Genomic DNA, 24,788 nt, shown 5'->3' with positions numbered 1-24,788 from the left:
CTAAGTATTTTAAGAATATAGACATACATTAAGTACCTCATTAAAAACTGTTTCCAGAGTTCTGAATTTCAACTTTTAAAGAAACTATGGAGTATTCAGATAAGGTTCAGAGGAAAACTATAAAGAATTGTGTAACTGATAGAGTATCTATGAAAGAAAGGCTGTAGAACCTGGGTTATTCACTTCTTAATTTTCTTCCAAATTTCTTTCTTTACTTTCATTCACCAAAGAATTAAAGTAAGGGTGTAATAAAACAAACTTTGGTCAAATGACAACATACCCTTGCCTAGCATAGAATTAAATACCATAATAACCAATTTGGGTAAATGAGAAAAGGTATTGTTTTGGCAAAGGAACAAAGATCACAAGAACCTTTTCTCTTTCTTTTAAATATGCAGGGTTTTAAAATGAAAAAAAAAAATCCTATTTAACAGTAAATGAATCTTTTGAAAATTCTGGCAATTTTCAGAAGATTCTGGTAATTATTTCACTTACTGTGTTCTAGTTTCTAACTCTAGTTCTATTAACTAATAAAGTCAGTATAAATCAAAATTGTAGTTGATAAAGATAAAAAAACAAGATGAAAACAATCTAATTCCAAATCTAACTTCTTTTTTTTTTTTTTGGCCGCACTGCACGGCTTGAAGGACCTTAGTTCCCCAACCATGGATTGAACTCTGGCCACAGCAGTGAAAGCACCGAGTCCTAACCACTGGACTGCCAGGAAATTCCCCCAAATCTAATTCGTATCTTCGAGTACTACACGTTAAGAAGTGAAGTATAAAGGGAGCAATGTTATGTATATTTTATGTATACATATGTGTGTTTATATATATTTATATATAAAAGAAGAGTTATTCTTATTTACCAGTATAAAAAGAGGCTTAATGAGACTGAAAAGTTTGCCCACAGATAACATGTCTGGCTGATATCAATAAACCACACATCGTTACCAAAAATTATTTTCAGGGATTTAAGACCGCCAAACAACATCAGAACAAGAAGTAGGAAATTTATAAAGTGAGCAATTTTATACATGGGATATACTAATACTACTATAATGGGTGCAGAATTTAAAAAGATGTGACTGTGAAGATTAAAGGTCAAACAATGCATGAAGAATTAAGTTTTTTTGTACCACTTCCACTCAAGTGACCAGACTAAATGTCACAGAATAAAAGTAGCTACTGTCACAAAAGGGAAATGTGGAAACCCAATGACATACAGTGACATGACACTGCAAAAGTTATTTCCAGTATTTAAACAATGAAAAGGCTTGTGCAGTTAATCCAGAAGGAGCTATATTCTCTAAAACTAAAATGACAACTAAAATGATGAACAGTCCAGATACTAGACTAAAAGTGTTAAAAAGTATAAACATTTCATTAAAACTAATAATACTGTTAATAGGGCATGTAAGGACACAATTGTGCACTATAATAGTCTCTTTAAAAAGAGTAGGATTATTGTAAGGACTTAATAACACAGAACCTGTAGAAACAGTATGATAATGAATGCTGAAGTCAAGAGGTCTGGGTCCTAAACCTAATTCACACTAACCAAGTGATCTTTTACAAACTATCCATCCAAAGAATTACGGAAAGATTATAGTATGCCAAATTTTATCCCAGCACTTGAGATATAAGTATAACTCTTCATTAAATTCACAGTCTGATGGAGGGGTCAAGTGAACAAAAGTGTAAGACTCTGAATAGGAGAGATTCAATACAGAGTGGTAAGTATTATTAGCATAGAGGCCTATATAAACTGCCAATGAAGCATATCAGGTAGACAGACTATCTTGCTTGATGAGCAGGAGAGAGCAGGTTGAGGAAAGGATTAACAAAACAAAACAAAAAAGATTAACAGAGGATTAAAGCAAGTGTTAAAAGGTAAGTAGGAATTTATCAGGGAGAGAATATGTGGGGTAAAATTTAATGCAGAAGGAAAGTACAGAGGAATTTTTAAGAAGAGTATGTCAGAAAATCCACATAGTTTGGTAGGTTGGAGTTAAGAGTACTTGTTGGATAAAAGTGACAGGGAACACCTCTTCTACTGTACTGTTATGAAAAGAGAGGGAAGGGTGGTGGAAGAGAGATGCCTATGGATATCAATAAGGTTATATGTAAGTTACAGGTTCCATGTCAGAAAGTTTAGGCATTTCTGTCTGATGGCTTCTGTTTCCTATGTGAAGCAGGAGACGAGGTCATTTGTTAAATATGAAGAAGGAAGAGAAAAGGTGATGAAATAAGGAGCATGAGAAGAATGGAAATAGGTGCTGTCAGGAATGAAGGTTCAAGTTGCACATCAAAAAACAAAGCAAACAAATAAAAAAAAAAAAGATAAAGAAAGAATCACAGTGTCTTTTATTGCTGTGGAATTACCCCAGAAGCCAAATTAGAAATTCTCAACCTGTTAATAATTTTCTTTCAGATTAAAATGGAAAGGAGATCCAGACCATTAAAATTATAAAACAAAGTACAGTCTTATTTCCTCTACTCTGACTAAAATTAGATTATGACTTAGTCAGATCTAACTTAACTGACTCTGCATTGCCCAAGCAGTTAAAATTAGCAAAAATTAATGGTAAACATACATATTTTCAGATTAAAGATAATTCAGATTTCAATGAAGTAGGTACTATCCTTAGAAACACAAGAGGAATGTTAAGGGTAATAAAACTCATTTAAGACTTTAAATATATCTTAACTCATAGAACAATACAGCCATGAAGAAAAAAATGAACTGAATTACTACACAAACTATAATAAAACAAAGTATGACAAAAACTACTATCCCGATCTATTGGGTGGGCCAAAAGTTTCATTTGTTTTTTTCCATAAGATGGCTCTAGTAGCACTTAGTTGTTTTTAATTTCATTCGAAACAATTTTGTTAGAGTGTATGTGACCGCTGTCATATCAGCGTGCATTTAAAAAAAAGACTTATCAAAATTGGTGAATTTTTGTGTAGCCATTTTAACGTTGAAGATGGAAGGAAAAAACCCCAACATTTTAAGCATATTATGCTTTATTATTTCAAGAAAGGTAAAAATGCAACTGAAACACAAAACAAGATTTGTGCATTGTAGGGAGAATGTGCTGTGACTGACTGAATGTGTCAAAAGTAGTTTGTGAAGTTTCGTGCTGGAGATTTCTCGCTGGACGATGCTCCATGGTCGGGTAGATCAGTTGAAGTTGACAGTGATCAAATTGAGACATTAACTGAGAACAATCAACGTTATACCATGCAGGAGATAGCCGACATACTCAAAATTTCCAAATCAAGCATTGAAAATCATCTGTACCAGCTTGGTTATGTTCATCACTTTGATGTTTGGGTTGCACATAAGTTAAGCGAAAAAAACCTTGACCGTATTTCCACATGCGATTCTCTACTTAAATGTAATGAAAACGTTCCGTTTTTAGAACAAATTGTGATGGGCAATGAAAAGTGGATACTGTACGATAACGTGGAATGGAAGAGATCGTGGCGCAAGGAAAATGAACCACCACCAACCACACCGAAGGCCGGTCTTCATCCAAAGAAGGTGATGTTGTGTATATATGATGGGAGTGGAAGGGAGTCCTCTATTATGAGCTCCTTCTGGAAAACCAAAGGATTAATTCCAGCAAGTACCACTCCCAATTAGACCAACTGAAAGTAGCACTTGTCGAAAAGCGTCCAGATTTAGTCAACAGAAAACGCATAATCTTCCAGCAGGATAACGCAAGACCACATGCTTCTTTGATGACCAGGCAAAAACTGCTACAGCTTGGGTGGGAAGTTCTGATTCATCCACCGTATTCACCAGACATTGCATCTTCAGATTTCAATTTATTCAGGTCTGTACAAAATTCTCTTAATGGAAAAAATTTTGATTCCCTGGAAGACTGTAAAAGGCACCTGGAACAGTTCTTTGCTCAAAAAGATAAAAAGTTTTGGGAAGATGGAATTATGAAGTTGCCTGAAAAACGGCAGAGAGTAGTGGAACAAAAGGGTGAATATGCTGGTCAATAAAGTTCCTGGCAAAAATGAAAAATGTGTCTTTTATTTTTACTTAAAAAACCGAGGGCACTTTTTGGCCAACCCAATAAATAAGGCTTTGACATTTTGTACACAAAAATAACGTAACTAAGCCAAGTTACCACTAATATCTGATGACTGTTACTCTAAAATATTAAATACGAATGCCTTTAATTAAAATCTGTAGATTCTCTATTCTCTACAGTTATGTAAAGGGCATACCATGTCATAAGCATGGAGCCTGGGACTGGGAATATTAAAATTAACTTAATTATTAAGATATGGTACTTATACACTAAGAATCATGGGTGGAACAAGAAATATAGACTAAATATAAATGACGGAGAAGCCCTCATTCCAGAGAAAAACAGGCGATCATTTCAGATAAGAGCAAGTTACAGTTAAAGCAAGATGGCATGAAACTAACAGGAAAGTTTTAGGAAGGAGAACTAGGTTATCTGGAGCTGTGAATAACTGAAATGAAGATAAAAAGAAGGGGGTCAGGTTTGGAGGGCCTTAGAAGCCATGTTTTAAACTCTGGATTTACCTTGTAAGAAATGAGAAGCTTCTGGACAAATTTAAGTACAACATGAACAAATTCTTTATACAACTAGATGGAGACTGGTGACATTCAAACTAGTAAAGGTGCTGGTTACTGTAATAGACTAAGAGGGAGTTAATGAAGGCATATAACTTCTATTTCTATTCATTTAATCCTCACAGCAATTCCATGGATAGGAGTGATTACTATTCCCAGTTTATAAATGAGGAAACTAAGGCACAGAGAGAATATAACTAACTCAAAGTCAAAACTAATAACTACTGGCCGAGGATTTGAACCCAAATAATTTGGTTCCCAAATACAACTATTTGAACCACAGTTTTGCCACTGATAAGAACTAGAGTAAAACACTGAAACTATGAAAACCAAAAGTTTTAAGAAGGAACGTTGGTCACCAATGTTAAATGCTGAAATGAGACCAAATACGAAGAGTACATAGAAAATTAAAAGGCCATTGAATTTAGCAATTCAGAGTTTGCCAGTGACTTCTTCAATGAAAACAATAATTTTTGCCTCTGTAATCAACCACCAAACATATATTCAACTTCCTCAAGGTCCAATCACCAAACATGTATTCAACTTCCTCAAGGTCTGAAACACCATACAAAAGGTTACAACATTGACAAGTAGCTTCAACATGCTTGAAAATTTGCATTCTCAACACATAAAATTAACAAAATACAGTCTCTGTAAAACAAATTATGTTTTTAAATCAACAGAAGAATTTGACATATACTAGTAAAGCAAAATAACAGTTTTATATTATGCTAAGGCAAAAATGTAAAATAAATTATTTTTTAATGACATAGTAACTCAGATCTTTAAAAATATTTCAAGCAAAACTGCACAAAGATCATCTAAAGGGCAAAGACAAATAATATGCACTGCCTGCTTAAATAACGTATGAGATATTAGTTGGTTGTCATAATAACACATCATATTAGTTTTTAGACATAAATATCACAACATACAAAAATTAAAATTTCAATTTTGCAAAAAGTACCATCAGCAAGCAAAGTACAAACACACACACAAAATACCTGAAAGAAAAGATCTGCAACTTATACAAAGATATGTGATAAACTCATTTTTAAAAAAGAGAAAACATCTCAATAAATAAAGAGGCACAGGATGTGGAAAGACAACACATGGATGAGAAAATCCAGATAGCTAATCAATATATGAATAAACACTCAACCTCACAGGCAGTCACAAAATAAAATCAAAGTGTCAATTTCTACCCACCAGACTCTCAAAAAGTTATGCAATAACATCCTCACACAATCATGTCTATTGGGAAAAGAAATAACAGTATCCATTAAAATGTAAAATATGCATATACTTTGATCTAGCAAACTCAGTTTGGGATAGAAATCAAACAGAAAAAACCCATGAATTTCTACTTATAGGGAAATACTACAATTAATTATGGCACATCCACATTATTTTGTAGCTATTTAAAAGACTGGCTTAGTTCTATATTTACTGAAAAAGTCCATTATGTGTTCTCAAGTTAAAAAAAAACAAAAAACAAATTTCAGAGTAAAGCCTACAAAAGCTATAGAAGGGAGAGAGGGAGGAGGCCAGCCAATGGGCCCTGAATTTTTTGTTTGCACATAGAAGAAAGAAGTATGGATGAATATACACTAAACTATGTCTGTTACCCCAAATGGACAGGGTTTTGAGTAAGTAGGGTGAAAATAACATTCCTCTATACACTTTTTATTTTTATTTTTTTTTTTGGTACGCAGGCCTCTCACTGCTGTGGCCTCTCCCGTTGAGGAGCACAGGCTCCGGACGCGCAGGCTCAGCGGCCATGGCTCACGGGCCCAGCCGCTCCGCGGCATGTGGGATCCTCCTGCACCGGGGCACGAACCCATGTCCCCCGCAATGGCAAGCGGACTCTCAACCACTGCGCCACCAGGGAAGCCCTACACTTATTAGTTAAGTGATTACAAACAACATATATTGCTTTGGTACTTAAAAAACAACCTGATAAATTAATAAATGCGTTCTAAATCCAGTATGACAGTATCTCCGAAATAAAAGGTTATCTGTATACGCAAAACATTTGTTTTACTAATGGTTTTTATTTTTTCCAGAATGTATGTGTACTGTATGTGTGTATATATTTTCTTCCTGAACATGTTTAAGTTTTGTAATTATTTTTAACTACATTTTTAGCAAATAGTAATAGCTATGGAAATAGCATCTTATAAAGTATCTTTTTATATCTTACTTATGTAACGTTACAATCCCAAAAAACAACCATAAATTGTTTTATTTTAGGTCAAATAATTCTGCACAGATCTCTGCTTGAAACTACCTACTGCCATAAAAGGACTTCCCATCTTCCTGAGTATGCTTACAAAGTCTCTTTTCTCTTCTGGAATGTCTTGCTCCATTCTTCCCTACTTACTTAAACCTACCCATTATTTTACAACTTCATTGGTTTTATTGCTTACCACTGTTTTTTTTTTTGTTTTGTTTTGTTTGTTTTTTTCTCAATTATCTTTCCGGGTAATCCTATACTGAGTTCCCATTACGTGGGAATTTTCAGAAAACGCATTATTTCTATGTAACAAATTTCTGTGGCTTTCTGGTCCTGATGATGGAGAGAACGGGTGGGTGGTGGGACGAGGTCAGGGGGAGAGGAAGGGAAGGAGGAGAAAGTAAGAAGGAAGAGGGAAGGAGAGTGAGAGGAAGGGGAACAAAGGAAAAAAGGAAGAAAGAGAAAAAGGAAAGGAAAGAAAAATAAAGGTATTTGTTCAGTAAGGTATACTTTAATTATATCACTAACAAGCCCCTAAGTCACTTTTAGTTGAAAACATATATCCACACTGCATATTGTTCTGATTAGTTCTTTTGATCTAGGTAACAGTTTGAAGATAAAGAATTGTTGAACTCAATGTAAACCCTTCCATTTTGTGACATTTGGAAGAAAGAGCAGCAGAATTAAAGCACGTCAGGAAACTAAACATAATGGACACTTAACAGAGTTCATAAAGAGCGACAGTCTCCTGTTTAAAAAGTTAGTCAGCTGGGGAAAAGGGCATACTGAGTGAGAAATTCCAAGTCAAATTTCCATTTCTTTAGTTGAAATTGCACCTTTTATGAATATTCTTATAATCCTGGGGGATGGGGGGGACCAAAGTAGTGTTTAGTCAAACGCTATCTGATGTATCTTTTTATCAAAAGTGAGATTTTAAGAAATATGTATTTGCAAAATAAATTCCCAAGTTTTTGTTTTTGTTTTTTAAATAATTGTGTGGCAGGGCCCATATCCAGGCACTCCATATTAACATTAAAACTGAAAGTCCAATGCTGCAAGTCTTACAAAATATATTTTGGCAAGGTTCTTTCTCTTTCTCAGCGTGTTTTCATAGGTGCAAAAAAGCTTTGTACTACTTTTATGTGGGACAACTTTATGACTTCATTCCCAATAGAAATGTGCCCTCTCAAAGTTAATAGGCATTGATCTTTTAGACCAGTGATATTCGTATTTTGTTTCTCTGTAAAATCAGCTCTAGTAATATATATCTAAAGTGACAATAAAAAGTAGGACACTTTCTGGGTTACATGCGATATGTGCAGTCTATGTAATTACTGAACAAAGCTTTCCTATTTATTGACATGTCATTTCTGATCAAGAGTTACTAGGAAGGAAAAAAGAAGAGGGGAGAACAATGGAGGAAAAAAATTAACTTTAAAGAACAAACAACATTGATTTAAAGATATAATAAAACTAAATGATTTGTCTATCACAGTTAACATAAAATGTTAAGGGGTAAAAGCCATGTTCCTAAAACAAATTTAACTTATTTATTTTGAAAACAGATTCCTGTAATAGAATTCAGTGCTTGGTCACTCTTCCTCTACATTCCTATCCTAAACTTTGGTTTCTTTTTAATGAAAAAACGAGTCAGCAAAACAAAATGCCACCACTAAATCATTCTGCAACATTCTGTGTCAAAAATGTAATGGGAAATGCACACATCAAGGGAAAGGTTACTGTTCTGCCAGAACATCTTTTCACTTGGTTCATAGCTCATCCTTCTACATAACCGTGCAGGCACTACTGATGGTTTTCTCTCTCAGTTTAATGTGGCATTTGAAGGATTATGGCATTTTCAGGAAACCACAGTGCAGTGATTTTAGTGGTTATCTGACTGAAAGTGATACTGTGACTTAGAATAACTGTGCTGTTTATGTGCAATGATAAAAGTCAGCTACCAAGTCATTTCACAATGTCAACCTAATTCTTGATTGTGTATTTTCTTACAGGAGGTCAGTCTAGAAAGTGAGTCTGGAATTGGAGAAAACTCATTTTAAATGGGAGCCTGCTGTGTACATGTATACTATATTTAACTTTAAATCCTATTAACTGCATTGTAATAGGAAGAGCTAATTCAGAAATTGATAATATTAATTCCTTCCAATTTAGGATAAGTGTAATTGCTTCTTGAAACTGTTTCACAAAAAGGATTAAAATGAAGAATTAAAAGAAAAATTAAGAATTAAAATGAAAAGGAACCATACATCATACATGTAAACCTATTAGGAGCTATAAAGCTACAGTAAATATGAGATATGCTATAAATATCCAAATAGCATGTTATTATTATCTATAAATGTTTTAGTCTATTTAAAAGCTCAATCTATAATATTTTGTTTTACAGAGTTAAGAAGAAAAAAAACTTTTCAGATTGAAAGAAAACATTTTCTACTATAAACCATTCCTCACAAACCTATATCTCAATTAGCAAAAAATGAAAAGTGGCTGCCTTATAATTAACTCATATGTTTCTGGTAGGCTATGACCTATAAAGTATATAACTGAATTAAAATTAGAAAAAATATTATGAGTTAATACAATAAAAAATAGCACTGTTGGTGGGAGGTTTATGCTGTAAATTATTCAGAATCCCAGAATTTCTTTCTCTTTTTCTTCATTCCTATGGTATAATAAAATCATAGAATGTGAAAATTAAAAAGGATTTTCAAATCAATCTAACACACTGCTCATTTTATGAGACAACTGGTTCCCAGAAAAGTTATCTGCATCCTCATGGTTGACACAGTCTTCAACCTCCCAATTTTAGCCCTATACCTTCCCCACCGTTTTTCCTGGTTAGTTACCTAATTAAGTTGTCAAGTGAGGTTCATTTTTTGAGCCTATTAAGATAAATACTAAATGCACTACCACAAAAAAAAAGAGAGAAACTGTCCTTAATAAGCAAGAAAATTATATTCTTGGTTTTCCTAATTAACAACCTCTCCATATACGTCAACAACATTAAGTAGAAAAGTAGAGTTATACTAACAACACATATCACATATAAAGAATAAGTGAATCAGGTGAAATGAGGGAAAAAATGAGGCTTGAAATCTTCTCATTTTTATCTTGAATCGTGAAATAGAGATAGAAATATGAAAGCATTGTTTAAATACAACAATGTTATAATACAGACACACACACACACACACGCACGCACGCACGCACGCACGCACGTTTTAAAACCTGAACAAGATCACCCTAAGGTTATATAATTCTGAGGTTATGTATTTCTTGAGATTTAAGTCTCTGTTTCACATATGCTGAAGAAGGAATCAAGTTGATGCAAAACTTCTCAACTAAGGAACAAACTGACATTTATTTTATGAAGATTCTGAAATAACAATGTTCTTGTTTGCTAAGCTCACTAAATTTCAAAGGACTGCAATTCTTTGTCTATTATCTTGTATTGTTCTACTCATTTAAATGACCTCTCTTCTCAAAACAAAACAAAACCCTCAGATCACAGGTAATCAAGAGGCTATCTGTGAGGTATATCTATTCTCCAAATTTGATCTACCAATGTAATTACACTGTGCTGTCATCTTTCCCCACGCCCGCACAACTGGTGGTTAATGCAAATACTCACCTCTCTAAAATTTCACATCATTGTGCCTGTATACTCAGATTTCTTCATCTATAATTAGAGCGATGTGCGTTGTTCTTCAAGATAGAGGGACTACAAAAGCATTCAGTAAATAGATGATCACAATTAAAATTACTTGTGACCAAAAAGGTAAAAATATAGATGGCATAACAGATCTTCACAAATAGCAACTTCAATTAATATATATGGTATTATGTATCATATGTGTGAATTAAGTATGTACACATATGCCATTTTAATGTGTGTATATATAACATAAATACAATGTAAATATATTATATTCATTCATATACATGAATGAATATAATATTCATATATCCTTCAATCTTAAAGTTATTTGTAAAAGATGTAACTTGCAGCTAAAAAAGGACAGAGTATATTTTGTTAAAAGCAAATGTCCCAGGGACTTCCCTGGTAGTCCGGTGGTAAAGAATCTGCCTTCCAATGCAGGGTACTTGGGTTCGATCCCTGGTCAGGGAACTAAGATTCCACATGCCACGAGGCAACTAAGCCCGTGTGTCACAACTACTGAGCTGGTGTGCCTCAAACTACAGAGCCCACACACTCTGTAGCCCATGCACCACAACTAGAGAGAAGCCCATCCATGCACCACAACTAGCAAGAAGCCTGCATGCCACAACGAAGAGCCCGCGCTGCAGTGAAAGATCCCGCATGCCTCAACTAAGACCCAACACAGCCGAAAACAAAATAAAAAACAAAAAACACAAATGTCCCAGAGATAAACATCTACAAAGGTCGGATTTATTATGAGTGCTATGATCCTCATTTAATATAAATACAAATAAAGGATAATTTAATAACATCTAAAGTTAAAAAGGAAAAGTAGTTATTTAAATAGGTCCTTTTAATATCAAAGAAAATCAAATAGCATAGTTAGAAGAATAAAGATTATAGCACCGCAATCTCAATGAACATCAAATAGTCTTGAAAACCATAATATAAACAGAACATCAGATATGATCTTGAAAGAGATGTCATCATTTAGCCTGAAACAAATACATTTAACAAAGGCAAGTTTTATTCTACCAGGGAGCTGAAATGTAAATTTATGTTGAGACTGTATAGGTTAAGAGCATAGGCTCTGGAGCCAGACTACCTGAATCTGAGTGATTCTCTACTTTCTTTTGGGAAGTTATTTAAGCTCCCTATGCCTTAGTTTCTCTGACAATTCAAAGGAGATAATACTACTGCTCACCTAACAGGGAAGCTGTAAGGATTAAATGATTCAAAATGTATACATGAGGTACCTGACCCATAGTAAGCATTATATAAATGGTTTATTACAGTTGTCATTTGCATATATAAGGCATTTAGAATTCTCTAACACTTGTGCCAAGCCACTTACTTGTATTTATCTCAATTAATCCTCCAACAATCTATGGGTTAGGTACTACTGATTATGGTTATTTTACAGATAAAGAAACTAAGCCACAGGGAACATAAAGGCAGAGTTCACAAATAACAGAAACAGGTTTCATACCCAGCAGAGTGTCTATAAATCCCCACTTAATCATCCATTATATAAAACTCTCTCCCAAAATGTAGAAAGACTTTAAAATTTAATAACATTTAGGCTCGTCACATAAATTTAGCAGGCTTGTTTTAAAAACATCCAATGTAAAATATCAAGCTGAAGAAGGAATGAAATGGAGTAATTTGTTCACATTTCAAGACTCACTTTAATTAGAAATATCTCTTTAATTAGAAATTCCTTTGTTAAACAAAAAACAGATTCAATGACAGCTGTTCAAGATGGTATGGCAGGCTTTATTTAGGACCATCATGATAGATTTAAGAACCACTGCAATGGGATTTTATATTGGGGGAGAAAGATTGGGCTCAACTCTGAATACAGTACGGGCAAGTGGGAATTTATAGCCAAAGAACACGGTGGGGATCAGTGGATAGAAAATTAGTAAGCGGAAACATCAGGGCTAAGGGGGTTCTGGCCAAACTGACCTAAAAGGATTTTTGCTTAAGACAGGCCAAGGTGATCAGAATAGTAGAGGATGAGGAACCTGATCAGGTATCTAGGGTGATCAGATATCAAGGGTGGGGGGTTCTGCTTAAAGTAACTTAGCAGGGTTCTTGCTAACACTGGACTTTATAAGGAAATATACAGATGAGCTGAGGAGAAAGTTCAGTAACCTGACTAAAGTTTCCTCTAGAAAAGAATCTTTGTTGCCTTTAGTGCATTAAACTTTTTTTGAAAAAAAAAAAAAAAACCCAAAACTAGAAACATGTATAAGCATAATATTAAGATGAAAAAAAAAAAAGGATCAGGAAAGGAATAGGCTATGAGGAACCAGAGACAAGAGAACATTTGCCATGGTTGTCTGGGGCTGGGGTGGAAGCTAGGATTTACAGTGTAGAGGCACAGCACTTTTTGAAGTGATGGAATTGCTCTAAAATAGGATTGTAGTGATAGCTGAACACTTCTATAAATTTATTAAAAATTACTACAGTCTACACTTAAAATGGCTGAATTTGTATGGTATGAAAATGAGATCTCAATATAGTTATTTTAAAAAAGAAAAGAGATATTTGCTCTTTATCAAAGGAAGTACGCTTTATCAAAGGAAATAACTTCCACTCCTCTCTAGCTAAATGAGAGAAAGGGCAACAAGAATGGCTTCCACTCTAAGAGACTTGATCATTAATCATATTCTACACAGTTACAGAATACTCTAGCAAGAGATTCTGAAAGTAGGTGTTTACAGGAGAGCTGTGACGGAATGTAAACACATAGGCAGTATTTATTTGGGAACTTGGAATATCACATAACCTTTAAATATCAGAGCTAGTGTGTTAGACCTCAGAGATGATATAGCCTGATATCTTCTCCAGTAAAATAAGAAAACTGAGATCCATAGAGATTAAGTGACTTGCCAGCACTGGCAAGTGAGAAGCTTGGACTAATTGAGATCTCCTACTCTGAGTGAAGTAATCGCAGTCAATCAGAAACCATTTTTTACCACTCTTTTTTGCTGTTGTTTGCAACATATATATACTATTTTAAAGTTTGTTTTTAATAATTAAAAATGAAAAGAAACAATCAATTTGGACTTAAAGAAATGTCTCTGCCCTCAAAGAGATTACATACTATTTCAGTGTATAAAGCTGCAATGCATACAGATTTAGCAATGCATCAGTAAACAATTTAATAAGCATTTATTCTGAATTAACTTCTTGTGCCATATTGTATAAACTAAGGAAATCATCATGACTAAATAGAAGGCCTGACCTAATCTAGTGAAAAAAGTAAAAATTCACAGACAATTTGCAAGCAAGTGGATAACAGCATGATGTGGGATTTTATGTGGGTCCCAAGGGCAATCAAAGTAAGAAAAAGATCATTATGGGATCATGTAAGTCTGGAAGGATACATGAAAGAAGTAAATACTGACCTAGTATTAGAAGGAAGAAGAGAATATGATCCGAAATATTATAGGAAGCTGGAAAGTCTCAAGCAAATAGTTGTAGTGCACATTCAAAATAAAAGCAAGACTAAAGAAAAGAAGCAACTTCCAACTGAAATGAAATGAATAAATTGCTTGAAAAAACACGCTTACCAAAACTAGCATAAGACAGAAGAAAAAATTTCAATAGCTCTATTACCTATTTTAAAAATTGAATTAATTACCAAAAACGTCCCAACAAAGAAACTCTGGTCCAGATAGTTTCATTGAGGAATTCAATGAAAACTCAATTAAGAAATAAAATCAATCAAAAATGCTTCAAAAAAAAAAAACCAGAATACTTTGTAACACCTTTTAGAAGGCCAATATAACCTGATAACAAAACCTGATAAATACTTAAGAAATTAAAAGAATAATACTTTCGTGAATAGAGACACAAAACCCTTATCAAAATATTAGCAAATGAAATCCAAAAAATAAAAAATACACATATAAAAGAGGCAATACCTCACGACCAAGAGGGGTTTACCCCAGGACTGTAAGGCTGATCTAACTTTTGAGGCCTCTTTCCGTGGGGAATGGAAAAGCCAGACTGAAAGACTGCTTGTGCACCTCTGCCAAGATCTCCTCATTGAGGGGTCTTAAAGACACTTTGCTCCACCGACTCAGTACTGTTCTATTGCCTACCGCTTCTCCTTTTCCTCCCCTCCAGCCCCTGGGTCCATTAAACAGCAAGGACCTTCTGTCCAGGCTGCCTCAGTAGTGACCTTAATGCCCCAACCCCTCCCCATTTCGGCACCGATCCACTAGACCCTTATCAGTGGGGGGAAATGGAACATTCTGGGAACCAGCAACCTTTCCTAAACGTTTGGCCTCTTGCTTATACTACTGCAACAAATTAATAATTTTAATTGTAACTTTCAGCTTGGCTTGTGATCCTAATTGACTACCTCAACTCCTGGTAGCTCTCAAAACTTGCATAAACAGTTAAAAGAAATCATATTTTATTCTTATACAATAGCATCAAAAAACATTAAATACTTAGGAATACATTTAATAATAGACATACAAGACTTCTACAATGAAAACTACAAAAACATCCAATGAGAAAAAATAATGGATATTTGAAAATCTGAATAAATGTAGAGATATACCTAGTTCATGGATCAGAAAACAATACTGTTAAGATGTTAATGTTCCCCCAAATTCATCCATGTATTCAACACAAAGCTAATCAAAATCCCAGTAGGCTTCTTTTGAAAAAATTTGGTTAAATATACATAAAACTTACCATTTTAACCATTTTTAAGTGTATATTTCTGAAGCATTAAGTATTTTCACACTGTTGTGCAACCATCACCACCAACCATCTCCAGAACTTTTTCATTTTACCCAACTGAAACTCTGTACCCATTAAACACTAACTCCACAGTCACTCTGCTCCTGGCAACCACCATTCTATTTTCTTTCCCTATGAACTTGACTAAGTACCCCATATTAAGTAGAATCATACAACATTTGTTCTTTTGTGACTGGCTTATTTCACTCAGCATAAGGTCTCCAATGTTCATCCATGTTACAGCATGCGTCAGAATTTCCTTCCTTGTTATGGTTGAATAATATCCCACTGTACGCATATACCACATTTTGTTTATCCATCCATCCATTGATGGACACTTGGGTTGCTTCCACCATTCGGCTACTGCCAGTAATGCTGCCATGAATATGAATGTACAGTATCTCTTTAAGTCCCTGCTTTCAATTCTTTTGGGTATACACTCAGAAATGAAATTCCTTCTTCTCCACATCCTCCCCAAAACTTATTTTTCGATTTTTGTTTGTTTGTTTAATAATAGCCATTTTAATGGGTCTGAAGCAGTATCTCATTGTGGTTTTGATTTGAGTTACACTAATGATTAATGTTTAGCATCTTTTCATGTGCTTATTACTCATTTGTATATCTTCTTTGGAGAAATGTCTATTCAAGTCCTTTGCTCATTTTTAATCAGGTTTTTTCCTTATTGCTGTGAATGATTTCTTGTGCTTTTTATATTCTTGATATCAATACCTCATCAGATATATGATTTGCAAATATCTCTCCCATTTTGTGGGTTGCCTTTTCACTCTGTTGATAGATTCTTTTGATACACAAACATTTTATATATTTTTGTTGTTGCTGTTGCTGCCTGTGCTTTTTTGGTATTATATACAGACTTTATTCTTTTCAATGAAAATAAAAAGCTCTTTCTAACACATATGAAAATGCAAAGGATCCAGAAAAACAAAAGAGCTTATCATAAGGCCCCAAGAATCAAGACGACTGGTACTGGCACAGAAATAAGTACATAGCTTGATGGAACACAACACAAAGTCTAGAAATCGACCCTCATTTAAAAAGTCGATTGATATTTAACAGTGGAACCAAAGCAACTTAATGTGGAAAGGCAAGCGTTTTCAACAAATGGCGCTGGAAAACTGGAAACCCACATGGGATAATAAACAAACCTTCCTTAACTCTACCTGAGACCATAAAAATTAATGTCAGATGAATCACATATCTCAATATAAAAGATAAATCATAAAGCTTCTAGAAGAAAACGAAGGAGATAATTTTTGTGACCTGGACCTAGGCCAAGACTTCTTAGATAGGAAACAAGAGCAATAATCATAAAAGTTGCTAAACTGGACTTAGTAAAATTAGTAACTTCTGCTCTTTAACACCATTAAGAAAATGAATAGGCAGGCCATAGATAAGGAGCATATGTTTGAAAAACATGCATTTGTAAAAAAACTTAAATCCAGAACATATTAAAAGTTCCTATAACTCAATACTAAACATACAACCCAATTTTTTTTTAATCAGCAAAAGAATTAGTTCACAAAGGAAGACATACAAATAGCCAGTGAGCACATGAAAATGTGCTCAACATCATTATACATCAGGGTAATGCAAACTAAAACCACAGTGGGATTCCCTCACACACTCATTAAAATGGCAGACATCAAATAAATACTAAACATGCCAGTTATATGAAACTCTATAGGAGGCAACTTATAAGGGAAAAAAATAGAAAAGTGGTTGCCTTTGAGAAGAGGGACTGACCAGGAAAGAGCACAGCTTTTGGGGAGTGATGAAAATGTTCTATACTTTGATAGAAATGGGGGTTACATGAGTGCATGCTTTTGTTAAAATTCACTACTTTATTCACTTAACATTTAGGCATTTCATTGTATGTAACTTTTACCACACACACACACCCAAACAACTACTGAACTTAGATTTACTTTTTTGCCGTGGTTTGGGTTGGCAATTCTGAAACTACTTCCTATATATTCTAAGCTTGAGCAAATAGGAAAATATATTGTCCTGAGACCTAAATCGGACAAGACAATTTATAAATACATTTTAATAATTGAAAAAAATATTTCCATGAAACTGTTTAAGCTTGTTTCATCATTAATTCAGAATTTACAACTTTTGGGAAGTTGAATTATTGTTTCTCTAAGTAGTTTACACAGTCTGGATTTAAAAACACTGAAACAAAGCACATGTAATTACGTTTCTAAGTAGATACAGCCATTTTTGTTACTTGATTTTTAATTTTTTGGTCTATACCGAAATTACTAAGATCATATTTTGTCAAAATACCTATTTAAAAAAACATATCAGGAAGGGTGATACATTATGAAACTTTAAGTAGTTGTAATATTTGCATTTTTTCCTACTTATCTTTGACAAAAAAAAAGAAAGAAAACTATCTTTTGTTTATTAATGCTCAGGCTGATTTCTTCACACATTCTAGCATTATTCATATATTAAATATTGGCATTCTTAGAGAGTTTTACTTCTGGTATTAAGCTGATTCAATTAACTAGTTGTTTTTTTTTTTTAAGTTAATACAATTAAATGACCTGGTTTTCAAAAACTATAATAAACTTTCAAAACTAAAGTAGAACGGATAATTTATTGTTTTTAAATCAAAAACCTTAAAAATGAACTGTTAAACAAAATGAAAATTTAGAAATATTGTCTCAAAATAGGGACATAATTATGTTAAACCCTCCAGAATGTGACAGAAATACGTGTCCTGAATTTTATTGAATTTCAATTTTACTTAAGCATTAGATGATGTTATTGTTTGGTATTCATATCAGAATTTCCTTGAAAAGCTGTTTCTATAAACTATTTCTTATAATGCTTATCTAAAAAATAACGTAAATGTAAAAGTTTTTTAAACAGTTAAAAATCTAAGAAAACAAAGTTTCAGGTCATAATTATATTCCTTTGTTTAAATTTTCAAATAATTCCTAATGCTTCATCAGCTTGTATTTAGAATGCTACACTTATCTTCCCTTTTTTTTTTTTTTTAGCGGTACATGGGCCTCTCACTGTTGTGACCTCTCCCGTTGCGGAGCACAGGCTCTGGACGCACAGGCTCAGAGGCCATGGCTCACGGGCCCAGCCGCTCCGCGGCATGTGGGATCTTCCCGGACCTGGGCACGAACCTGTGTCCCCTGCATCGGCAGGCGGACTCTCAACCACTGCGCCACCGGGGAAGCCCTATCTTCCCTGTTAAAAGAATTAGGCAGCATATTTCCACAGGCTATGGGTTACAATAAGTCTATATGCTTTCTGAGACATCCTGATATGCTACTTTATCTTTGCCTTGTATATTAAATCTATTTTTAGATCAGATTTTTATTTTAAATCTATTTTATATTAAAAATAAAAATTAGGAAGATTTAATATCTGGCCAATGATTCCTTAACGCAACCTCCTATGAAGTGTGTAAGTCACTAACCACCATGGGGAGGCACCCCTTGCTCAGTGACTTGGAGTAAGAACATGGGAGCTGTAAAGATAAGTAAAACAGAGATCTTGCCTTTAAGATGGTCATACTTTCAAGTGAAACATATTCCAGAGCTAACAGCAGTGAAACTTGAAGAAAGAGGCATATCACACAGGACATCAGGGTGACAAGAGGGGATATATTTTACCACACACAATTGAAAGAAATATTAGAAATCTAAACTTTGGAAACAATCCTTTAGAATACAGTAATTTGTACTATACCAATCACTGACTCAGGGTTACAAGACAAAACAAAACAAAAACCTAAAACCTATCCCTGAAATTGTTGGTAGAAGTAAGGAAAAGAAACAGAAGATTAGCCAGAAATGTCTTTGTGCAGGAAATGTTTTTAATAATTTGAAATTTATTAGATGACAAATAATTTTAAAATTTCTATTTGTTTCTAAGTTCTAATTTATAAGTATCCAAATAATATACATTTGCACCATCACTTTACAATCATCTGATATTCCTACATGAATAAGCAAATTTTACCATTTAGAGTGATTATTATGTGATAAACTGCATAAAAAACAGTAAACTGGTAAGTCTATAATCAAAATAAAATAATTCATTGTATTTGTTTTAAGCAACCTATCAAATGCAATCTTAAGTGTTCTTAAAAGAAATGAAACTAGGTTTCATTTCATTCACTAAAACAATCTATTTAAAGTGACCTTATATTCTGTGAACACAGTAACTAAAGTTACAACTAAACCTTGTTCTGTTGGTCTAATCAAATCTCTGGGGGAAAACACCCCTTACTATGACCCAGGCAGTCTATAAGCCTCCATACCAGTGATAACAGGACACGTAATTAAAAATTTAAAAATCTGATTTATCAAAGAGACTAATATTTGAAATAAAAATCTGATAAATATGAATTTGTGCTGGTGCTCCTAATAACTTATGATACCATCAAATTTGGTTTTGGGGAAGGCACTCAGAAGCTATATGTTTAAATTGTGAAATAAATAAAAGTGCTAACAACATTGTTAACAGACCAAACAAACATCCTAACCTTGTAACCAAAATGGTTCAATATCTATATAACTTGCCATATCTTCAAATAAGGAAGAGAATACAGCAAACATTTAATGGTGTAAACTTAGCTATAAAAGTAAAATAGCTTCATAGATCATTTCCTACCTTCACTGCTTCTAAGTAATGGCCACAATACAAGATAAAAATTAAAGATGCTATTTAAGAGGACCAATGGATTTTAAGGTTCTTAGTTTTAGGAGACCTTTTTGCTCCTTCCTATCTCCCATTAAGTAATAAAATGTGTCACAATGAGTTTACACAGTTAAGATAAAATTTGAGGCCTACAAGTTTGGTCTTATTCCTAATTTGATAGTTTAATGAAGAATTATAGAGAAGAAAAGCCTATCTACCTCTAAAATCTATCCTTTGAAAATTAAATATGTTCAAAAAGAAGAATCATTTCTACTGTCACATGAGTGTATCAACTAATCTCAACTCTGTGATTCCTAGTTCTTTACCTAAGACACAGAAAAAACTCATCCACTATTCTTTAGTGACAGGAAAGTAATCCTTTATTAAGCCTTTTAAACGTCTTCATCAAATACTTACACTGAGTGACCAATTTGTTCTAGGAATAAATTATAATAGTAAAAGGTTTTTTTTTTTAATTAATTCAGCAAAGAATAATCAGTCACTACTTATGTGGCACAGTCATTCATTTACCAAGCATTTACTGAGCATTAAATGTCCCAGGAACTGTGGAAGCAAAACCAAGTAAGATATCACTAAAGGCTCAAAACTACCTCCAACAATGAATATCCACAGCAAGGAGATAAATATCCCAAAAGACCTCACAATTCCAAGACAGTTTCAATTTGACCTTCAGCATTTAATTGCACTAAATAACATAAAGGAATATATTTTCGACTGTAAACTTTGCAGACAAATTTTAATTAAGTTTAAAAAGTAGATGGCAAAAATAGGAAGCACTATTTTTTTAAAAAAAATCCATATGATACTGTAAACCATCTTTGTCTTTAACACCTTGTGGTAATTTTCATATTTCCCATGTTTAGCGGAAATAGTTTATTAGTCTAATCGTTTTAGGGAACGTGTTTCAACAAATTCAAATTTTTTGTCCTCCATATTGCAGGAATAATTAAATAAAAAAACATGCACATTCTCTGAAAAGTAAAAAATATGCATTTATATTATTACTGTATCATATTTACCAACAGGAACCCTTATTTCAGAGCCCACATATATGTATTCTTTTTCTTTTTCTTTTTTTTTTTTTTTGGCGGTACGCAGGCCTCTCACTGTTGTGGCCTCTCCAGTTGCGGAGCACAGGCTCCGGATGCGCAGGCTCAGCGGCCATGGCTCACGGGCCCAGCCGCTCTGCGGCATGTGGTATCTTCCTGAACTGGGGGACGAACCCATGTCCCCTGCATCGGCAGGTGGACTCTCAGCCACTGCGCCACCAGAGAAGCCCTGTATTCTTTAAATTACTAAGTAATACCACTGCCCTACCATTTCATACAGAATTACTCACAAACCTTGTAATGGAACATAGTACAATTCTTATCATGTACAACAGATGGAAAAACTAAGACCCAGAAATACTAAATTACTTGCCAAAGGCCTGAGAAAAACTTAAAGACAAAACAGAAAATAACATTTGGAACCTATTATTACAGTTAACTGATAAATTGAATGCAATTTCCTAGTGATATTAAAAATTATACATGTAAATTAATGTATACATATATACAAATAACTGAAATAGAAAGGAAAAAAAATAAGAAAGAAATTTTTTATACAGCCTGAATTACATAGAGAAGTGTGGTTTCAAAATCAAAACTGCTAAACTGCTGATTCTAAAGAGTCATGTATATTAGTTCAGAGGAACTTGAGAAAATACAGTAAATTCAATAAAAAATTAAGTAAATTAATTAAATTATGATCCAAGAAGTTTAATTTTATAAGAGAACTTAATAGACATACATAGTAAGTATAATGATCAAGCACTGAAATATATCTTTAGGGAAAATAAAGTGTAATTTAAAATGTCTTAAAATAAAGTTAAAAATAGCGTGTATACATAATATTTAAGATGCAACTTAATCATAAAAGTGTGCGCTTTTGGGGCAGATTTGCAAAAATGATGGTGCCAATTACTAAATAAAAGAGATGTTAAGGGAAATGGCAGATATTAGCTTATGAGTACCTTTTTAAACACATGAAATTCTACATAAAATTCTTCTTTATCCCAAGAGCAAAGTGCTTAAACTGAATGTGTGTGTGTGTGTGTGTGTGTGTGTGTACATATTTAAAGAACAATCATATTATAACCATAAAACACTTGATGGCACTGCTTTATATCCAGCTTGTTTTATCCTCAGAAACATTATCAATATATAATATTTATAAAACATTTAATTCCCTCTTCATAACCTTTTTAAAATCTTTGCATAAAATCTGTGATGTTATCTTCTTAACAAGGCAAAACCAAGGAAAAAGACTTTGTATATCCATCATTTCTAGAGTAACAAAAATATCTTTACCTTTCATGAGACTTTCACAAAAACCCCAGACACTGGAATGTTATAATAATGTAATTAAGGATGAAAATTTTATAACAGGAACTAATTAAATGAGAGGAAAGGCTAATATTAATTAAAAATCTTATCAAGAATCAAAGAAAGATGATACTTTTTTTTTTTTTTTTTTTGCGGTACGCGGGCCTCTCACTGTTGTGGCCTCTCCCGTTGTGCAGCACAGGCTCCGGACATGCAGGCTCAGCGGCCATGGCTCACGGGCCTAGCCGCTCCGCGGCATGTGGGATCTTCCCGGACCGGGGCACGAACCCATGTCCCCTGCATCGGCAGGCGGACTCTCAACCACTGCACCACCAGGGAAGCCCAATACCTATTTTTTTTAAAACAACTATATAATACAATGTCTTGGAGATGCTCTTGTATTAAGTGGCTTTTAAAATAAAATTGTTCTTATTTCCTAGGTTCTTTCTTTCAAATACATGACCAAAAAAATAAAATAAAAACCTGGCAAAAACATATAGGGCCTATAGCAACAAGGCCTGAATCAAGCTACTATCTTAAAAAAAAAAAATTAGAGGTAGATATTTACATAGGTTTAAGTAATTAAAGAGTATAACCAGGTCTCTTAAGTTTTTAACTAGTGTTTCAAAATGATCATGCCCTATAATGCCACCCTCAACCCCCATGGGAATTTTCTTCTAGACTGAATTTTTCTTCATTATGTAAGATTGTTTTTATAATTTTTTCTTCTGTTTATTTTTGTTGTTTTATGTACTCCACTCTGTTATGCTTATGCTTTCTTTTTTTTACACAAATCAGAAAATTATGTTGCAGTCAGAATTATTCATGTGTATCTTCTGACATTAGAACTAATTTACCTTAAACTTAAATGAGTTTAACCTCCAGGAGAGCTCTCATGATATTCTACATAAACTACTTCAAAAAACAGTGGCCTAATATGATAGACTTTCTCAACTTTGTTGAAGCACTTTGTATTTCTTTACTGGAATTTTTACTTTCTCATTACCTTCCTCAGCGACATTATAAAAACCTCATGAAATTTAAAACCAGGTGCCTTTACTTGAGGAATTAAAACAAACAAATTATACTTTTAATGACATCATTTTGGAAGCAAATATTTAAAATCCTGTAACAGTACTAATATGCATTTTATCAACTTACTCTTTTTGAAACATTTAATTTCTGTGCCATGAGTTAGTTCAATAGGGCTTTATCAAAAGACAATTTTTGAAGGAAATCAGAAAGCGTTCCTGTAACATACTAAAAGATTCTTTGTGTCACTGTCCTTTGAAAAGAGGATACCTCTTTTATTTAGATGAGGTCTCCTTTTGATCACCCCCCCCACTCCTTCATCTCACCCAGGGCTTTGAGCAATTTCTTCATCTCAGCAAGAGAGGCAAATGGCTAAAATTAGCAGTCTCTGGACCCTCAGGAATAGCCACTGTGCCGTATCAGCTGAGATTCCTGATTAGAATTATGTCTGATTTAAAAAAAAAAAAAAGTAACAGAACAAAACAAAGAAGCAAAGAAGAAAACCAAACAAAAAACAAAAAATGTCTATCTAGGCCATCTTTTCACCTTTCTTTATTTCATAAGAGAGAAGCATTTAACACATTGTTTTGAAAAATGATAAGGAAGTGCTAACGAAGTTTTTGTCAAGAAAAAGTATCTGTCATCATTATCTCTAATAAACTTCAACTTTTATAACATGCTAACAGAACTTAGTAATTTTATTGTTTTATGAGATAAAACATAATAATCTTAGCACAAAGGGTTTGGATCAAATTATATATTTTTGTGGCCTCTATATGCAGAGCACGGTCAACTTCTCTTGTCAATGGGAAATTAATTCTCTTTTGTTCAAAATCCAGATAATCACTCTTAATTACATCTAAATCCAGAGAATAACCATGTGTGGCAGGTTACTAAGTGGATGAAATCTGTTTCTGAAGTACTGTTTCCACTAAATAAGACTTTAAGAAAGGTCCTATGCTGTGATTTGTTTTCCCCATTATATCTGTGATGAGAAAATGATGAAGATGGAGCCTTAATCCCCCAAAGCCAAGGTCTCAGCATCCAGCTTACCTGACAAGGTTTTCATTGTCTCCAGTTCCCTTGCAAGTTGCACATTCAGTTCGTAAATCCTCAGCCTTGGGCTTCTTTTGTAACACAGACTGCCTTTGTCTCCTCTCTCTAGGAACTCTCTCCTGCCATACAAGGGAGGATGAAACAAAACATAAAATCAGGATATGAGGAAAACAGAAATAATTTTAAGCAAGAAAGTTTCTCAAATTTAGATTGTGTAAAATATGCTTAACTTATTCCAACCTCATGTTTTTCTTCCTCAGGAATGAAGCTTCGTTTTCGTCCTCTGGTTCTCTAAAAAAAAAAAAGAAAAAAAAAA

The 24,788-nt window shown here is 33.7% G+C and overlaps 1 protein-coding gene across 11 annotated transcripts in view; it reads right to left on the bottom strand.

Moving 5' to 3' along the window:
• Positions 1-24,788, bottom strand: part of PHF14 (PHD finger protein 14) — a 199,902-nt gene that overhangs the window by 86,715 nt on the left and 88,399 nt on the right. For 9 of the 11 annotated variants that reach the window (XM_060304665.2, XM_060304667.2, XM_060304668.2 and 6 more), the window contains exons 15-16: positions 24,713-24,763; positions 24,470-24,591 (exon numbers count right to left, since the gene is read on the bottom strand). In XM_060304665.2, the coding sequence (XP_060160648.1) occupies positions 24,470-24,591; positions 24,713-24,763 (173 nt within the window). Of the gene's footprint in view, positions 1-24,469; positions 24,592-24,702; positions 24,764-24,788 lie in introns of all 11 variants that reach the window. The other 2 variants (XR_009565104.2, XR_009565103.2) reach the window with 1 other exon arrangement.

This window comes from Globicephala melas, chromosome 9, assembly GCF_963455315.2.
Source record: "Globicephala melas chromosome 9, mGloMel1.2, whole genome shotgun sequence".
NCBI classification, from domain to species: Eukaryota; Metazoa; Chordata; class Mammalia; order Artiodactyla; family Delphinidae; genus Globicephala; species Globicephala melas.
This window is presented reverse-complemented; position numbering and strand designations above follow the sequence as displayed.